The sequence below is a fragment of the Bufo gargarizans genome, chromosome 11, assembly GCF_014858855.1.
Source record: "Bufo gargarizans isolate SCDJY-AF-19 chromosome 11, ASM1485885v1, whole genome shotgun sequence".
Taxonomy (NCBI): domain Eukaryota; kingdom Metazoa; phylum Chordata; class Amphibia; order Anura; family Bufonidae; genus Bufo; species Bufo gargarizans.
The window spans coordinates 41,302,993-41,321,278 of NC_058090.1; the positions used below are offsets into that span (position 1 = coordinate 41,302,993).

Sequence of the window (18,286 nt, forward strand, 5' to 3'; positions counted from 1 at the left end):
ATATGGGAATGAACACATTAGAATCAATGGATGCGTGTTCTGTCTATAGAAAACAAGGACAGCACATGCATTTACTGACGTGTGAAAAAGCTGTTGGAGACTGTAAATTACTGTATATGAGGAGGACAGGAGCTTCTTCAGGTTCCCGTACAAGTACACACAGTGGGTGGTACCAACTGGGCCTGTGTCCCTGCAATCAGAATCAGATTCTTTTACGAGATGAATGGTAACACCCACTTGTAAATGTGTTCATAAATTGTTAGGAGGCATAAGAGAGGAACAGCACAACACAGGGGAGGATTTACTAATCCTGTAGATCAGGCATCCTCAAACTGCGGCCCTCCAGCTGTTGCAAAACTACAACTCCCAGCATGCCCGAACAGCCTACAGGTATCCGTCTACAGCAGGGCATTGGGGGAGTTGTAGTTCTACAACAGCTGGAGGGCCGCAGTTTGAGGATGCCTGCTGTAGATGATCTAAGCTTGGTCCGGGTACACCAGATTTAGGCCTCATGCACACGGCCATTTCCGGCCGTGCTCCGTATTGTGGCTCGCAAACAGCGGGTCCGCAATATGTGGGCACCGCCCGTGCGCTCATCGCATCACAGATGCGGACCCATTCACTTGTTCTATTTGTTTGCAGTTGGGACGAATGACGGACCCATTCAAGTTGAATGGGTCTGGACCTGTCGCGGCAGCCGCATGGATGGTGCTCGTGCTTAGGGAATTGCAGATTGCGGTCCCCAATGCACTGAACAGCCGAACAACGGCCGTGTACAACTGGTCTTACTCTTAACCGACTCTATACCTGTGATGGCCAAACTCCGGCACTAGAGATGTGGCAAAACTACGACTCCCAAGAAGTACACTTGCTTGGCTGTTCTCAGAACTCCATACAAATGAATGGAGCATGCTGGGAGTTGTAGTCTCGCCACAGCTCCTTTACTTTGGCCTAATTTGACACCAGACTTGTGGTGTAGTTTAGTATATAATATCACCTCTGAGACCAGGACCCTTTTCTGTTAATCCTCAGTGGATTTTTCTGCATGCACCATATTTCTCCAAATTTTGGTGTGATTTCTGACAATATCTAGGGGTGCACTCATATTAGTAAATGTCAGCAACAGTTCTAAGGAAAGATGCTTCAGATGCGGAACAGTCCTGTCAGGAGGGGTGACGGGTCCTCTGTAAAGTGCATCTGTCACCATTATCCACTGTATTGAAGCATAGGCCTATGCCCCCGGAGCATGCTTCACTTCCTGAGCGCTAGAGATTGATTGTTGCACTCGCCACGATCCACCCTACCATCTAGTGCACCTGGTTTAAGGGGGTTGATCAGGATGACGGGTCCTCTTTAAGAGTCTTTTTACACAGATGATCATTGCCCCATGTAAGCATGCCGCCAAGCATCTGACAAACCTTTTATGCAGCATTTTTAAAAAAATCATCAGTTGTTGTCCGCGCATCGCCCTGTGTGAACAGGGATGTGCTACTGACAATGGTGGCGCTGTCTTGCAGAGTACGGACTGCTGCAGGTACAGTATATGGAGCTATACAAGTGCTCATGGACATGCTATCCTTCTTGACTGAAAGGACCAGGCTCCTGGCCCTGCCTCTCAAAAAGGAGAGAGAGGGACTGGCAGAGGGAGCAAGAGTGCAGAGAGAGACTTGAGCCCCGCCCTCAGTGCACTTAGCTGCTCATTTGCATATGGCTTAAAAGCCCTAGAAGATGTTGGGCCTGGTTTAACAGTAAGTTTACTGGTGACAGACTCCCTTTATACCAGACCACAGGGGAAATTAAAAAAGATGCTAGAATATAAAAAATACAAAAAAATAATACTATAATAATATAGTAGTAGTAATATTATAAAATAAAATGAAAAACAGAAAACCATTTTGGGTATGCTGAAAATCTGAAATGTGTGAGAATTGCAAAACGACTTATTCTTCATGTGCTTCTTGTGGCATCAGAACATAAAGAAGGAATGATCACCTGAGGGTCCAAGAACTGGAACCCCTGTAAGATGTCCCAGCCAGCGCGTCCTGCTGCATGTTCTCCCAGTGTCACACATTATCGTTTTATTGCAGGCGATCTCACAGATGACAAAACCAAGGACAAGCTGGGCTCAGACCAGTTTGAGGACGAGTGGCAGATTTACAAGTCTGCGCTGAAAAAGTCACGGATATTGGAAAAAACAACCTGGATAGATATTCGCGGAAACCACGGTAAGAGATCAGGACTGCTGCTGGGACTTGATGTCTGGATTCTTGCTACAGAGCACCAATCCGTTTCCCCAAGAACTACTTAAAAAAAATCAGTGATCTACAGTCGGCAATAAGGGGGTCTGTACTGTACTCTACCTAAGTGCAGCAACTGAGCACTTCTCCCCCAATATTCGCTGTGGCTCGCTGATATTTTTACACGTACACTGAGCAGTTTTCTGTAGCAGAGGAACTGACCACAAATCTTCGAGTCTGTGCCAAGATGAACATTTCAGAAGCAGACACTGGGTGACTCGCCTACCGTATTACCACCTATTTTAGTTGCCTTGAATGAGTTTCTTTATGATTTTGGGAAAGCTTCCATTTCCAGTAATTACTAATGGTTAATGGAAAAAGCTACCAGTGGATCTCAGATCTCCCTCTCTGCTGAATCTATCTATCTATTAGGCCTCTTGCACATGACCGTGTGCTAGCCGTGCCCATGCTGCGGACCGCACACATATTGCGGTCTGCAATGCACGGGCACCGACTATGGGGCAGCCGCATCCGGATTTCAGACCCATTCACTTGAATGGGGTCTGCGATCCATCCGTTCTGCAAAAAGATAGAGCAAGTTCTATTTTTTTTTGCGGAACGGAAGCACAAAACGGCTTCCGTCCCGCACCGCATCTCCGGATTTGCGGGGCAACGGTTGTGTGCAAGAGGCGTTATAGAGAGGGAGATGCAGAACCTGTCTTTCAGCTCTGGCAGCTGCCAGTACAGGGCGGGCAGCATGTTTCTCTTGGTTGCCTGCTCCCATCATTTCCCTGCACCAGCCTGTGCTGACATCTATTACCCGTCACCAGCTGAGACCATGGGGAAAGCTATGGCAGCTAAATGCTATTAGATGGCAGCAAGATGACATTATAAATGAGAGGTGAGGTCACACAACATGGCCGTTGCGCGGATCAGGCTCTGTGGCCATTAACAAGAACAAGCAGTCAATTTGTATTGAGTTCAGAGAATATTACCATATGTTGCATGCATGGCCACGCAGTTCAAGACACACAGCAGTACCTGAAGGAAACACAGGGAGAACGTACAAACTCCATGTAGATGTTGGATTTGAAGCCAGGACCCCAGCCACCATACAGACCCCTAACCAGACCTCAAACTGCTGCCACCCTGCCGATCAGCTGTTTAAGGAAGCCGCAGCACCCGCTGGAGCTCCCGTGAACATTGCGGCCTCCTTGCAGCTTTCCAAGCACAGCGCCGTCCATTTGATAGTGGCCGTGCTTGGTATTGCAGCTCAGCCCCGTTTACTTGAATGAAGCTGAGCTGCGTTTAGGCCACGTGACCGATGGCCTAAGCGGTCCCCAGAGCACCACGTCCTCTTTGTACAGCTGATCGGCGGAGATGCCGGGAGTTGGACCCCCACCGATCTGATGATGATGACCTATCCTGAGGATAGGCCGTCGGTTTCAAAATATCAGAGAACCCCTTTAATAGGCAGCTCTTTAAGCGCCAAACTCTTTCACAGAGCCGTGTAGTCTCCCTGATGTTCCAGGGATTGAAATCTCCACTACAAAGAGTCACTTTACAGAACTACCTTACATTTGGAAATCGGTGGCCTCTCGGGCTCTCCATTCCCCGTTGATGGTGACATCTTGCATGTCAGATGTCCCCCCCTTGAGGATGCCTGGTATATAATGTGACTTTTGTAGTAAATGGAGAGTCCGGCAGCCAACCATCCTATTATATCTGTGCATTTTTTTTGCTTTTTTTTTTTAGATTCATTTAACATTGCAGACCTGAGCAGCAGCAATAACTACTACAGGTAGAGAACATGACGTTATCATTGGGGTATGTGGGACATGGCCTGTGCTGTGCCTAGTGGTGTGTTAGAAGGAGGGAGCGAAGCTACTTTAAATGGAATCCGTCTCCTAATGACGCCTAACAGGTTTTTATATATACGTTTTCCCTTTATTTCACATTAATTCTTACACATTTGCATAATGTTCATGTTTGCTCCTGCCGGTCCTCACAGCAGCGCATATTGTAGAAATCGGAATCCGTGCACCGCATATATGGCTCCAGTGTATGGATTCTGTATGTGCTGAACGCCCAGGAGCCTGTACTGCTGGTAAAACAATCAAATCAATAAGCAAAATATGTTATAAAATTCTTTTTTGGGTATTTGTTAATAAAAATAAAAAAATTGAAGTTGAAAATTGAAGTTTTAGGTACAATTGAAAGGGGTTGTTCACCCCTGGGGTCTCTCAGTCAGACCCCCCCCCCCCCCCCCCCCTCCCCCAACACGGAGGGAATCCTACTTACCAACGTCTGAGTTCCGACTCCTTCGCGGGCTGCTGGAGCTCTCACGTCTCCCCATGTCAACATCCAGTTTGACACTGGTCACGTGGCTGCTGCAGCGGCGACATGTCTCCCATGCGTCTTGTCACATGATGCAGACAAGTCACCGCTGCTGCAGCAGCCACCTGACCCACGTCAAACCGGATATTTACGCGTGGAGACCTGAAAGCTGCAATGACCCCAGGTCAAGCGAAGGATTCCCTCTATGGGTCCAGCCAGGTTGGGGGGGGCATCTACCGGAGAGGCCCCCAGCGGTGAACAAGCCCTTTAACTTGATCTTTAGCCAAAGAAAAGTAGAGCAAACTCTGTCCTTCCTGGAGTCCAAAGTTCAGACATTCATTTGTGTTTCTGTTTTCTCTGCTGCCTGTATGTTAGCACACACGTGTGTTCACCTACAGGTAGGTATGTAGCTGGGGCCCTACCTGCATAGAACTGTGTACTTTCCACAAGCAGTGTGTCACTGATACTAGTTTTGAAGGACATTCCTTCTTCTGTGTCCTCCTCTGATAGACTGACATGAATTACCCCCTCTCTGTATAAAGTAAGCTTCTCACAGGTGTTGGGTGACACTGGACATTTATTTCCTATCCTCAATATCCGTAGTGAATGTCTGATCCGTGAGACCCCCGCCGATAACTGGTGTGGAGGAGTTTGAATGTGGCGAGAGCCGAGCATGCGTCCTGCCGCACCATTCATGGTCTATGTGGCCGAGCTATCCTGTGGACAGGGGATAAATGCCCATTGGGGCACAGCCCCTTTAACCAGCTGTAGTATGAAATATGTGCTGCAGCAGCTGGGTGCTATGCATACTATGTCTCAGCTGCTGCAGAACATCATAATGATGAGATTTCATATCATACTTGCTCTTATTTTTTTAAAAGAGGTTCTGCAGCAGCTGAGCTATGTATCCCTGCTAAGAGATGAAGAATATTAGACATCAAATTGGAGTATTATGACCTGTATAAATGTAGTTGGCTGTGGCCTTGTGCTTTTAGATGGTTGGGGAACATTGGGGGTTCTTATAATTTACACTAGGGGGTGTACGTTATCTCCTATATTACTAGCTGCGATAACCTTCATGTAGCTCTGACATACTCAGTCATTTTTTTCCCTGTTCTGTGTATTCCTTATTTTTACTCAATTTGAGCTAAAAATCAATTTTTTTTCAATTGGTCTTTATTAAAAATGTTCTACAGCTTTACCTATGCAGCTTTCTGTTTCTGTGTATTAGCAGACCAGCAGGCTGTCTCCTTCACAGTGAATCCCATCAGGGAGCTGCTCTGACGGCTCAGACTGTAGCTCTCATCTCTGGACTCCTGACAGCTCATAAACACTCATTAGAGCTAAATCCTTACCCTTTTTGATAAGAATATGGGTTAAATGAGTGTTTAGGAGCTGTCAGGAGTTCAGAGATAAGAGTTACACATGGAGCCGCTGCGGCTAACGGAGTCATTGTGAAATAGAGCGCTAGCCAGTCTGCAGGTACACCGAAGCTGAAAGCTGTAGAACAAAAACTGTTGAAAAGTTGTAATAAACACCAATTGAATAATTTTTTTAAATCCCAAAATGAATATAATTCAGGGCATAAAAATGGCCCCCAATGGTGTCCATAGCCTTGATCTGATCTGTGCCATTGTTCAGACATTTTTATCATGTTATTTATATGAAAAACTCTCTTTTTTACATGTTTTATGCCGAAATGTTCACTACCCCAGACCATGTATTCTTCAGGGACACCACCAGATCTACACATTCAGACCACTGCTTAGCAAATGACATACAGCAAAGATTATTCAGACTCCCTGATGATAAATTACAATGGAAAACTGAATTTCTACATAAAAATTTCAAATTACCTTTAGAAAAAAATAATTTATAATACATGGAAATCATTTTTCTTCTCTAGGAAATATTCTGGATGGCAAAAAGAAGGCTCCTTCCACTTTGTTCATCACACCCCATTTGGAAATTATTCTTTTATTTGTGTTGATGCCACCCTCACCCCAGGACCCAAGAGACCTTACAACTTCTTTGGGATAATTAATCAGGTAGAACAATATGTATTAAAGGGGTTGTACAGTTTAGAGAACCCAGTTTCATATAACCCATCAGGAACGTGTGAGGAAATCCTCTGTTGCAGTCTGCAATGAAGGTCCAGACGGGTGTTACCAGTTGGGGCGTGTCCCTGCACAGTCTGACAGTATCCAATCAGTTCTGCCAGTGTCAGACTCTGCAGGGACACACTCCAAGCTGGCAACACCCCTCTAGACCTTTATTGCAGTTTGCTCATAATTAATTCGTAAACTTCTGGCAGGAATAATAAAGTAATGGCAGAACATAGTCATAGGAATAGATGCTCCAGAATTGTTGTTACATGGGGCATGCAAGTAGTTACTACAACAGACATGTAATCTAGGAGTGAGCCACAGCACTGTCAGGAATGCTAAAGGCCCTTTTACACTACTAGATTTAGCAAACGGTTGTCGGGAAGGAATCGTTCCTTCCTAGTAAGCGCCTGTTTCTCAGTTGTTGTATTAGGCTTTTACACTCGCGTTTTGTGTGGATCTGTCATGGACAGATCCATTCAGATAATACAACCGTCTGCATCCATTCAGAACGGATCCGTCTGTATTATCTGTAACATAGCCAAGACGGATCCGTATTGAACACCATTAAAAGTCAATGGAGGATGGATCCGTTTTCTATTGTGTCAGTGAAAACTGATCTGTCCCCATTGACTTACATTGTGTGTCAGGACGGATACGTTCGGCTCAGTTTTATCAGACGGACACGAAAACGCTGCAAGCAGCATTTTGGTGTCCATCTCCAAAGCGGACTGGAGGCGGAGCTGATGCATTCTGAGCGGATTCTTTTCCATTTAGAATGCATTAGGGCAAAACGGGTCCGTTCTGATAATACAACCGTCTGAATCCGTTCTGAATGGATCCGTTTGTATTATCTGTAACATAGCCAAGACTGATCCGTCTTGAACTCCACTGAAAGTCAAGGGAAGACGGATCCGTTTTCTATTGTGCCAGATTGTGTCAATGAAAACGGATCCGTCTCTATTGAATTACATTATGTGTCAGAACGGATCCGTTTGGCTCAGTTTCATCAGACGGACACCAAAATGCCGGCAAGCAGCGTTTTGGTGTCCGTCTCCAAAGCGGAATGGTGACTAAACCGATGCATTCTGAGCAGATCCTTTTCCATTCAGAATGCATTAGAATGCAAACTGATCCGTTCTGGACCGCTTGTGAGAGCCCTGAACGGAAACCAAAACGCCAGTGTGAAAGTAGCCTTATCTGTAACTGAAGCACTTTTGCTGATCCCTACTGGATCCAGAAAAAACGCGAGTATGAAAGTAGCCTAAATCAGGAGCTTCCGAATTGTTGCAGTTGCCTTTTGGAAACGAGCTGGATTCTCAGACTTGGTGATGCCAGATTAATGGAATATTACCATGCATTGCATCTTGTCAAATTCCTGATTTTTCTCTGTTTTCTCTTATTCTATGTGACTATGAAGTATTCAGCCAGTATGGTTAAATAGGAGCCGCGGCGTCTGAAGAATTCTCCATTTCTTATTCTTTATAGCATTGTGTTCATTTAGGGACGTGACATCCAGCGATTTAGTAATGTTGTTCTGTTGCGTTCTCTTTCAGAGCCAGATGCAGAAGTTGTCCATGCTCGCCGCTGAGAGCCTCCATAGTAATCAGTCGGTGTGGTTTGGCCATTATCCATCTTCGACCATTGTGTCGCCTTCTCCTGGCATCCGGGCAGTCATGAGGTCGGTCCTGTCACCTCCCGGGTCATACCGGCACTGTGCAAGGATACCGTAGTAGAGGGATTTAACGTTGCATCACACTTTTATTGTTCTGCATGGAATAGATGGTCATGTATGGCTCTCCAGCTGTTGTAACAGGATATCAGGGCTTGGGAGCTGCAGAGAGTTTCATGGGGTAATGTTTAACCCTTCCGCTGCCAAGGACACATTGGCAGTGGAAGGGTAGCTGCAATACTCGGGACGCAGCACTGGTTTGGGGTCAGAGAGTAGGGTGACATGCTTTTCTTTCTGGTTCTGTGTCTGTGTAGGGAGGAGGGAGTTGTATGTGAGAACAGGAAGAAAGGAGGCATCTGCTATATTCTCTGCAGCCTTCCAGTCACCCTAGTGATTATCGCCCACCCGCTCTAGCAATCCGATAGGTTATGTGCTGTATAATTGTTATAAATAGTAGTTGTTGTTTTTTTTAAGGTTACGTCTACACAACGACATTAAGTCGCGCGACAGATAGGGCACAACTACACTGCAACATTTGTAGCGCAACATTTTGTTGCACTAATGTCGCGTGACAATTTTTATAATGGCAGTCTATGGTGTTGCACTGCAACATACTGCGACGCAACAGTCACAGAAAAATCCATCTCGAATGGATTTTCTGCGACTGTTGCGTCGCAGTCGCAGCATGTTGCAGTGCGACACCATAGACTGCCATTATAAAAATTGTCGCGCGACATTAGTGCAACAAATGTCGTCGTGTAGATGTAGCCTAATATACCAAAGGGGGAGGGGGAGGATGAACCATTGCATATCAGATATCCCCCTGCCAGTTGTCCACCCTGTAACGTTTACCAGCATCTGGATCACAGAGATCGTTGGTCTCTTCAGTGTCTGTTTTTTTTTTTTTTTTTATAACTGCATATATAAATAGGCACGTATGACCCCTGTACATCTTTAAATCTTATTTTTAGGAGTTGATATGTATATTAGGCTATGCTTGTATGAGTCTTTTAGCCATAGACTTTTTTTTCTCCTTTTAGTTTTATTTTTTTTCTTTAACATAATACTTTGATGCAAAATTGCATGAAGGTGCCCAGAATTTCTTTTCTCGCCCATTTTCCTTGGGGGACACAGACCTTGGGTATAGCTCAGCTCCCTAGGAGGCGTGACACTAAGTAAAACTGTTAAGCCCCTCCTCCATCAGCTATACCCTCAGCCTGGAGATAGAGGCTACCAGTTTTTAGCTTAGTGTCCAAGGAGGCAAGACACTCCCTGCTACTGCAGGGCTGTTTTCTCCTTGTTGTTTTATTTTTCCTCTAATTTTGTTATTTTACTTTTTCCTAGGGATACCAGAGACGCATGGACCTCTCTGCTCTCCCGGGGTTGAGCTGCGCCAGTGCCAACTTATCTGCACTGCTGCCTCCCCCACAGAAGCAATAGGAGGATCTGGGCAGCAATGGCTCCCCTACATCCCGCCAGCTAGGGGGTCGCCCGCACGCCAAGCCCCTCTTCTAGCTTCCTGCCACTGCGGTGCCAGTGGCTGAAGGGGCGACCCTGCTGGAAGGAACTGAGGGTGAAGACGTCGGCCGGTGAGATGGCTATTCCAGCCCATACCCCGTCCCTATCTGCAGCATCTACCCCTCTGGGTAAGGGGGGCACCCGTGGTTGCTAGCCCTGAGAGCTGAGCGCTCAAGCAGACCCTCCCCAGCTCCCCTCAGGTATATCCTCAGCACCCCCACGCCGTTCCCCCCACGCTGCTTTCTTCAGGGCCCGGCATACTCTCTCCCTTCCCGCCGCCGCCCGCTCCGTTCCGAGAGCGGGGGGGCGGGGCTTATGCCCGACATGGGCAGATCGGGCTCGGCTTAGCAAGGGACATGGTGGCAGAAAGGTCACCCACCTGGGCACATCGCTAGGGGCCTGCGCTCGGCTTCTGTGGGCGCTATCTGCTGGCTCACTGCTGTTCGTTGCTCTCTGCTGCTGTTGATCTGGGCCATCTCTACTCCTGACGTTCTTCTGAGGCACTGGTAGGACAGTTAACCCTCTCCTAACCCTCTTGGTCATAGCTGCTATAACCCTTTGTGGTCTCTATATTAGAGTACAGCCACACTTCAGCATGTCAGATCCCACAGGTGCCCCCAAACCCTGGTACCATGCCTGTACCGCCTGTAAGGAACTTTTTCCGCGTGGGCAATCTGAGCCGCATTGCCTTGCATGTCAGGCCCCGGTGCAGGGCCCGCTTCCCGCTGCGCCCCCCAGGGCCTCTGAACCCCCTGACTGGGCTAGGTCTCTGTCTCAGGCGGTGGAAAGCCTTACACACGTAGTGGGCCGTCTCGTGGATAGACCGCCTCTCCCGCAGGCTGCCACAATCCCTGTCGCACCCGCTGGGACTACCGTTTCTGCCGCCCCCACTGGTTCCCTGCCTCCCAGCGAATCTTCCAGGGCCCGGCATACTCAGAAACGTTCAAGGGTTGAGCGCACATCTTCTCCAGATGCTTCGCTCTCTCCGCCATGCGTGCGAGCTCAGTCAAGTCTATCCTCTCAAAGGGATACGCTTTCTGAGGGAGAACTGGCGGATTCGGACGTGGACATGGACTCAGAGCTTCCGTCCAAATTGGCGTCCACGGTGGGGCATCTTATCACTAGCATCCGTGATACCTTTCAGCTACACGATGACCCCCCCAGCTCTGAACAGGCCGGCGTGTCCTTTCTCCGCCCCAAACAGGCCTCCAAGGTTTTTCCCATACACGCTGATTTTTCTTCTGTGGTATCCAAGGCTTGGACTCGGCCTAACGTCCGCTTTATTACACCCAAAAAGCTGGACATTTGTTATCCCTTTCCAGCGGATTCTGTGACCACGTGGACATCCCCGCCTAAGGTTGATCCTCCCGTGGCTCGCCTGTCCAAAAGCACTACTATTCCTGTACAGGACGGATCTTCCCTCCAGTCTGTTGAGGACCGTCGTATGGAATCCCTCTCCAAGGCCATATTTACTGCCTCTGGTTCGGCCCTTAGACCGGTCTTTGCCTCCGCCTGGGTTGGTAAAGCGGTCTCTGAATGGGGTTTGCAACTGGAACAGGAGTTAGGGTCGGACGTCCCTGTTCAGGACCTCCGTTCCTTAGCCCAACTAATTGTTCAGGCCGGAAAATTCGTCTGTGAGGCCTCCCTTGATGCGGGTGCCCTCATTGCCCGTTCCTCTGCCCTGGCAGTTTCTGTCAGGAGGGAACTCTGGCTGAAGGTTTGGGCGGCGGACGCCGCTTCCAAACGCTCTTTGGCCGGCCTACCATTCACGGGTTCCCGCCTGTTCGGAACCCGTCTGGACGAACTTATATCAGAGGCCACGGGTGGGAAGAGTACTCACCTCCCCCAGTCCAGGCCAAAGGGCGCCCCCCGTGGTCGCGCTGGTTCGTCCCGTTTTCGGTCCTTTCGCAAGCCCACCACGTCTAGACCCGCGGCCAGTTCCTCTTCCTCTGGCCCAGCCCAGGATAGACGCAAGAAGCCGTTTTTTCGGATGCAACCTACCTGGCGCAAGTCCCAGCCTGCACGGGCTCCCACAGGCCAGCAGCCCTCTGCCTGAAGGTGCGCCCCCACCCACCCGGGTGGGGGGGGCCGCCTTCTCCTATTCAGGAACGTATGGCGGGCCCACATCTCAGACGCATGGGCGCTCGAGATTGTATCTTGCGGATACAAAATCGAATTTGCGTCCATTCCGCCAGACCGTTTCTTCCGATCCCGTCCTCCGCGGGATCCCGTACGAGCGGCCGCCTTCTTCGCGGCCATTCACTCTCTGATGGACAAGGGTGTCGTCGCCCCCGTGCCTCAGACGGAAAGGTTCAGGGGGTTCTACTCGAACCTCTTTGTGGTTCCCAAGAAGGAAGGCTCAGTGCGACCGATCTTGGACCTAAAACGCCTGAACCGTTTTCTCCGACTGCAGAGATTCCGGATGGAGTCTCTCAGGTCCGCAGTGGCCTCCCTGGAAAGAGGGGATTTCATGGCCTCAATCGACATTCAGGATGCATACCTCCACGTTCCGGTTGCTCCATCACCGCTTCCTGCGCTTCGCGGTGGGGGACGATCACTTCCAATTCGTCGCCCTTCCCTTTGGTCTGGCGACGGCTCCTCGAGTGTTCACCAAAGTCCTGGCCCCTGTCTTGGCCCTTCTGCGTTCAAGAAGTGTTTTTCTTCTCCCATACTTGGACGACATCCTGGTCAAGGCACCCTCCTTCTCTCAGGCATCCGGCAGTGTGGAACTCACTCTGGAGACCCTGACGCGGTTCGGTTGGATTATCAACCACCCCAAGTCTTCCCTTACCCCCTCCAGACGGCTGATCTTCCTGGGGATGCTCCTGGATACAGAGTTGGCGGAGGTCCGCCTTCCGTCGGACAAGCGTCTGGCCCTTCGCGGGTCGGTTCGCAGTCTCCTCCGTCATCACCGCCCTTCCCTCAGATCCAGCATGCGGTTGTTGGGAAAGATGGTTGCCTGTTTCGAAGCGGTGCCGTTCGCACAATTCCGATCCCGCACCTTTCAGAGGGCAATTCTGTCGGCCTGGGACAAATCACAGAGGAGTCTGGACAGGACCTTTCTTCTGCCTCCCCTGGCTCGGGCTTCCCTCGGCTGGTGGTTGCATATCCCTCTAAGGGGGAAGTCCTTCCTTCCACTGAACTGGCTGGTGATTACCACCGATGCCAGCTTACGGGGGTGGGGGGGGGTTTTCCCTCCCCGGTCCGTCCAGGGCGTTTGGTCTCTATCGGAGTCCAGACTTCCAATCAATATTCTGGAACTGAGGGCGATTCTTCTGTCCCTCAGACACTGGACCCATCTGCTGAGGGGCCACCCTGTTCGGATCCAATCGGACAATGCCACGGCTGTGGCATACATAAACCATCAGGGAGGCACTCGCAGCGATGCAAGAGGTGACCCTCATTCTCCTCTGGGCGGAGACGCACGTGCCGGCCTTATCTGCGATTTACATCCCGGGGGTGGACAACTGGGCGGCGGATTTCCTCAGCCGGTCCACCATCGACCCGGGAGAATGGTCCCTGCACCCAGAGGTGTTCGAAGCCCTTTGTCTTCGCTGGGGTCGCCCCGACGTGGACCTCATGGCCTCCAAATTCAACCACAAGGTCCCCCTATACCTGGCCAGGGCACGGGACCCGAAGGCATACGGCGCCGACGCGCTCGTCCTTCCGTGGCGCGAATTCTCCCTTCTGTACGTCTTTCCTCCTTTTCCCCTCCTGCCACGGGTTCTTCGGAGGATCGCGGCAGAGGGCGTCCCCGCGATTCTAATCGCCCCGGATTGGCCCCGCCGGTCTTGGTACGCCGACCTAATGTTGCTGTTGGCAGACGCACCGTGGCCACTGCCCTCCAGGGAAGACCTTCTCTCTCAGGGACCGATCTTCCACGAGCATTTAGGCTCGCTACGTTTGACGGCGTGGCTATTGAGACCGCCGTCTTAACGCGACGGGGTTTCTCCGCGGACGTAGTCCGCACCATGATCCGTGCTCGTAAGCCCGTATCCTCTAGGATCTACTATCGGGTTTGGAGGTCCTATCTGGGGTTCTGTGAGTCCCGGAGCATCCCACCTCTCCGGTTTTCTCTTCCCACAATCCTGTCCTTCCTCCAGTCGGGTCTGGACCTGGGGCTGAGCCTCAGTTCTCTGAAGGGTCAGATTTCGGCGCTGTCTATTCTTCTCCAGCGTCCCCTGGCCCCTTTAGGGCCAATTAAGACCTTCTTACAAGGGGTGGCTCACTCTGTTCCGCCGTACCGCCCTCCAGTTCCTTCCTGGGACCTGAATGTGGTGCTCTCGGCGCTCCAATCAGCCCCCTTCGAGCCTTTACGGGAGGTCTCCCTTCGCCTTCTGTCCTGCAAGGTCATCTTTCTTGTGGCCATCACGTCTCTCCGACGGGTGTCTGAGTTAGCGGCTCTTTCTTGCTCCGAACCTTTCCTGATCTTCCACCAGGATAAGGTTGTGCTTCGGCCTGTCCCGACCTTCCTGCCAAAGGTGGTCTCCGCCTTTCACATCAATGAGGACATCGTCCTTCCGTCGCTCTGTCCCTCTCCTTCCCACCCCAGAGAACGGGAACTGCACCGTCTGGATGTGGTCCGGGCGTTGAAGATTTACTTGGAGGTCACCGGATCCTTTCGGCGCACTGACTCCCTGTTTGTGGTTCCGGAGGGTTCGCGCAAGGGTTTGGCGGTCTCCAAGGTGGCTATTGCCCGTTTCATTAAACTGGCGGTGTCTGAGGCTTATCGAGCCAAGGGCAGAGCTCTGCCTTTCGGCGTCACTGCTCATTCCACCAGAGCAGTCGGAGCTTCCTGGGCGCAGAGGCATCGGGCCTCGGCTGAACAGTTGTGCAAAGCAGCCACTTGGTCCTCTCTGCACACTTTCACAAAGTTCTATAGAGTGCATACGCATGCATCAGCGGATGCTGCTTTGGGCCGCCTGGTTTTGCAGGCAGCGGTTTCCTGATGCTCTGGTGGTGTTCCGCCTTGGGTTTGTGGTCCCTCCCTTCTTGGACTGCTCTTGAACGTCCCAAGGTCTGTGTCCCCCAAGGAAAATGGGCGAGAAAAGGAGATTTTTGTATAACTTACCAGTTAAATCTCTTTCTCGCTCTTCCTTGGGGGACACAGCACCCACCCTTCTGTGTTTGGTTACAGGGTTATGGTTTGGCGCCCCGTTGGGTTGCTGGCTGGTTGTTTCCGTTATTGGTTGTTATCCTTTCACTACTTGGACACGCAACTGGTAGCCTCTATCTCCAGGCTGAGGGTATAGCTGATGGAGGAGGGGCTTAACAGTTTTACTTAGTGTCACGCCTCCTAGGGAGCTGAGCTATACCCAAGGTCTGTGTCCCCCAAGGAAGAGCGAGAAAGAGATTTAACTGGTAAGTTATACAAAAATCTCCTTTTCTTCTAGAGAATATAAGGATATAGGGTAAAACGCGATTTTGAAAAGTATAATTAAAGGGATTGTCTAAGTATTTTTTATTTTTTTTATTTTACCAAAGTGATGGGGGATCCAGCACGTGACTGCTGAGGCCAGTGGGTGGCTGCAGCAGTATACAGAACATCACCTATCTGATGGCCGGTCTATTATACTGTACTCGCCTGATGATGTGAGCACAGTACATTAAATCCGCGATCAGATAGGAACTGACTGTAGCATAAAAACCTATGATGCAGTCCGTTCGAGTCAGGAGCAGCGGTTTGATGCTGTTTTCTAGACCAAGCACGGTTGTGTCTGTAAAGTTGGGAGACCTATCATCTTTGCTCATGAGTGTTGGGTACTGATGACCAGTCAATATGCAAACATTGTACATACTGACCATATTCTACATCCGCTGGTCTACTGCTGCTTGATATCTGCATATTATTTCATATCTGTGGTGGTCGTACGGGCAGAGGACAACACACAATATGTAGTAGATCTCTAAGCTGTGGGAAGTGGTCATTATCTGAAAGCGTATACTTAAGTAACATTTTATGGCCGCTCATTATGAAGCCAGGCATAATCTGTATCACTTCTGGACATGCTGCAGGCTAACCTTGGGTTCTTGTCCACAGTTCAGCTGTGGCGTACATGTGTGGTCACCTGCACACACTAGGAGGCTTAGCCCCGGTCCTGCACTCCCAGCATCAACAAGGGACCTTAGAGCTGGAGTTGGGAGATTGGAAGGATAACCGAAGGTAAAACTTACTATGGACTATTCAATAAATCAAGTATGGGTCTATTTTCTGCATGTATACAGGATGCTAGATCTCACATCGTTACCCTTTTCTTTCCAGATATCGCATCTTTGCCTTTGATCACGACCTGTTCAGCTTCGTGGACCTGCAGTATGACAAATGGCCCGCCATCCTTATCACCAATCCGAAATCTGCGCTTTACACAAATCCTGCAGAGGAGCCTTTACGACGGATCCTCCACTCAACACATATCAGGTATTTCCATGAAAATAGTTTGTAGGTCAAGAAGGCTGTCGGTGTGTACAGATAATAACGTGATCAGGTCCAGGAGAAGGCAGATCAATGGTGAAGTCCTTTGCAGCCAGTGAAAAATGAAGCAATGTCTTCTACAGTGGTTTTGTGTTTACATCTCCTATGCAAACCTATGTGTCTCTATGGTAACAGACCACAAACAAATCGCCTGTAGTCTGATCCCGCACTTATACCCCTTTGCATCTGTCCCCTAAAATGTAGAGGAGTATGACTGCAGGGTGATGCCACACAAGGTGGTTTGTAGTTGCGGATGGACATAGATCCGTGTAGGAACTGTAGACACAAAATCATAGGAGTTTTGTAATGAATCCAGTTTGTAAAGTTGCCTAATTAAAGGGATTGTCTCATCTGGACATTTATGCCATATCCACAGGATGTGCCGTAAATATCCAATACGTGCAGGTCCTACCCCTGGAAACCCGCTCCTAACTACAGAATGGGGCCCCATATTGCGTGGCCGTGGATGCACAGCTTTCTCCATTTACTTCTGCGCAACCTCTGAAAATAGCCACGTGTTTACGCATTTATTTTAGCATTAGCATTTAGCAGACGATTATTTTAGCAGAACTCCCACATCCTGTGGATATGCCATCAAGGTGTGTGTGTATATATATATATATATATATATATATATATATATATATATATATATGCATTCAAGTAATGAAAAAAATACTTCTGTATAGAAATGCAAAGTCTTTAAAGAGAGTCTTTCACCTAAAATGACCATTATACACCACAAACATCATGATATCCATTACATTCCCCATATTATAATCTTACCTTTCATATTGCTGTCAGTCGCCTATTCTCTCTTAAAAACGCTTTTAATCCATATGCTAATTAGGTTCTGAAGGTGCCCAGGGGCGGCGTTTATGCGGCCGCTGCCCAGGCTCCACGGCGCTGTTCAAATCAAACCCCTCCCCTTTCACCCCTCTGGCCCGCCCTCGGTTCTTGAGATACCATCCTCCAGTCAATGACAGATCCGGCGCCTGCGCACTCCATTACCCACTAGGGCAGAGGCAGCAGAGCGTTTAATCCGCATGCGCCGGCCCGATCTAGCCGGCGGAAGTAAACTGCCAAAATATCGGGATGTACGGGCCGGCGCATGCGCATTAAACGCTCTGCTGCCTCTGCCCTAGTGGGTAATGGAGTGCGCAGACGCAGGCGCCGGATCTGTCATTGACTGGAGGATGGTATCTCAAGAACCGAGGGCGGGCCAGAGGGGTGAAAGGGGAGGGGTTTGATTTGAACAGCGCCGTGGAGCCTGGGCACCGGCCGCATAAACGCCGCCCCTGGGCACCTTCAGAACCTAATTAGCATATGGATTAAAAGCGTTTTTAAGAGAGAATAGGCGACGGACAGCAATATGAAAGGTAAGATTATAATATGGGGAATGTAATGGATATCATGATGTTTGTGGTGTATAATGGTCATTTTAGGTGAAAGACTCTCTTTAAGTATGAATTACTTGCCACATATCCTGTGCTGTCTTACATTAGTATATGGTTGATGGGGTTTCCTCTTTGATCCATTAAAACACAAGTATTTGTGTGAACAGATGCTTATGGTGGCCATAGATGAACTGCTTTTCTCGCTTATATCATTGGGGGACACAGACCATGGGTATAGCTGCTTGCTGCCACTAGGCTGAAAACTGTTAGTTCCTCCCCTGCCAGCTATACCCCCTCCGGCCAGGAGAGAGCCTTCAGTTTTTAGCTTAGTGTCGCAGGAGGCAGACCCCCTGCTTTTCAGGGTGGCTGTTATTCTTATTTTATTTTTATTTTCTCTTTTAGGTTGGAGGTCCAGGGCTACTAAGAGCTCTGCATCCCGGGGGGGGCTGACCGGTGACTCTTATTCCACCGCTCTGCCCCCCACAAATGACAAAGTGGACCAGGAGGGCTGGACACTCTAACGCTGCAGGGGAGTTAATCAGGTGTCG

General features: G+C 49.5%; 1 protein-coding gene across 4 annotated transcripts in view; it reads left to right on the forward strand.

The window, feature by feature from the left end:
* Nucleotides 1-2,110: 2,110 nt before the first annotated feature.
* TMEM62 (transmembrane protein 62) overlaps nucleotides 2,111-18,286 on the forward strand; it is a 66,334-nt gene continuing 50,158 nt past the window's right edge. For 2 of the 4 annotated variants that reach the window (XM_044272004.1, XM_044272003.1), the window contains exons 1-5: nucleotides 4,023-4,161; nucleotides 6,481-6,622; nucleotides 8,236-8,360; nucleotides 15,910-16,032; nucleotides 16,132-16,287. In XM_044272004.1, the coding sequence (XP_044127939.1) occupies nucleotides 4,067-4,161; nucleotides 6,481-6,622; nucleotides 8,236-8,360; nucleotides 15,910-16,032; nucleotides 16,132-16,287 (641 nt within the window). In that variant the 5' untranslated portion in view covers nucleotides 4,023-4,066. Of the gene's footprint in view, nucleotides 2,226-3,992; nucleotides 4,162-6,480; nucleotides 6,623-8,235; nucleotides 8,361-15,909; nucleotides 16,033-16,131; nucleotides 16,288-18,286 lie in introns of those variants that run through there. The other 2 variants (XM_044272005.1, XM_044272006.1) reach the window with 2 other exon arrangements.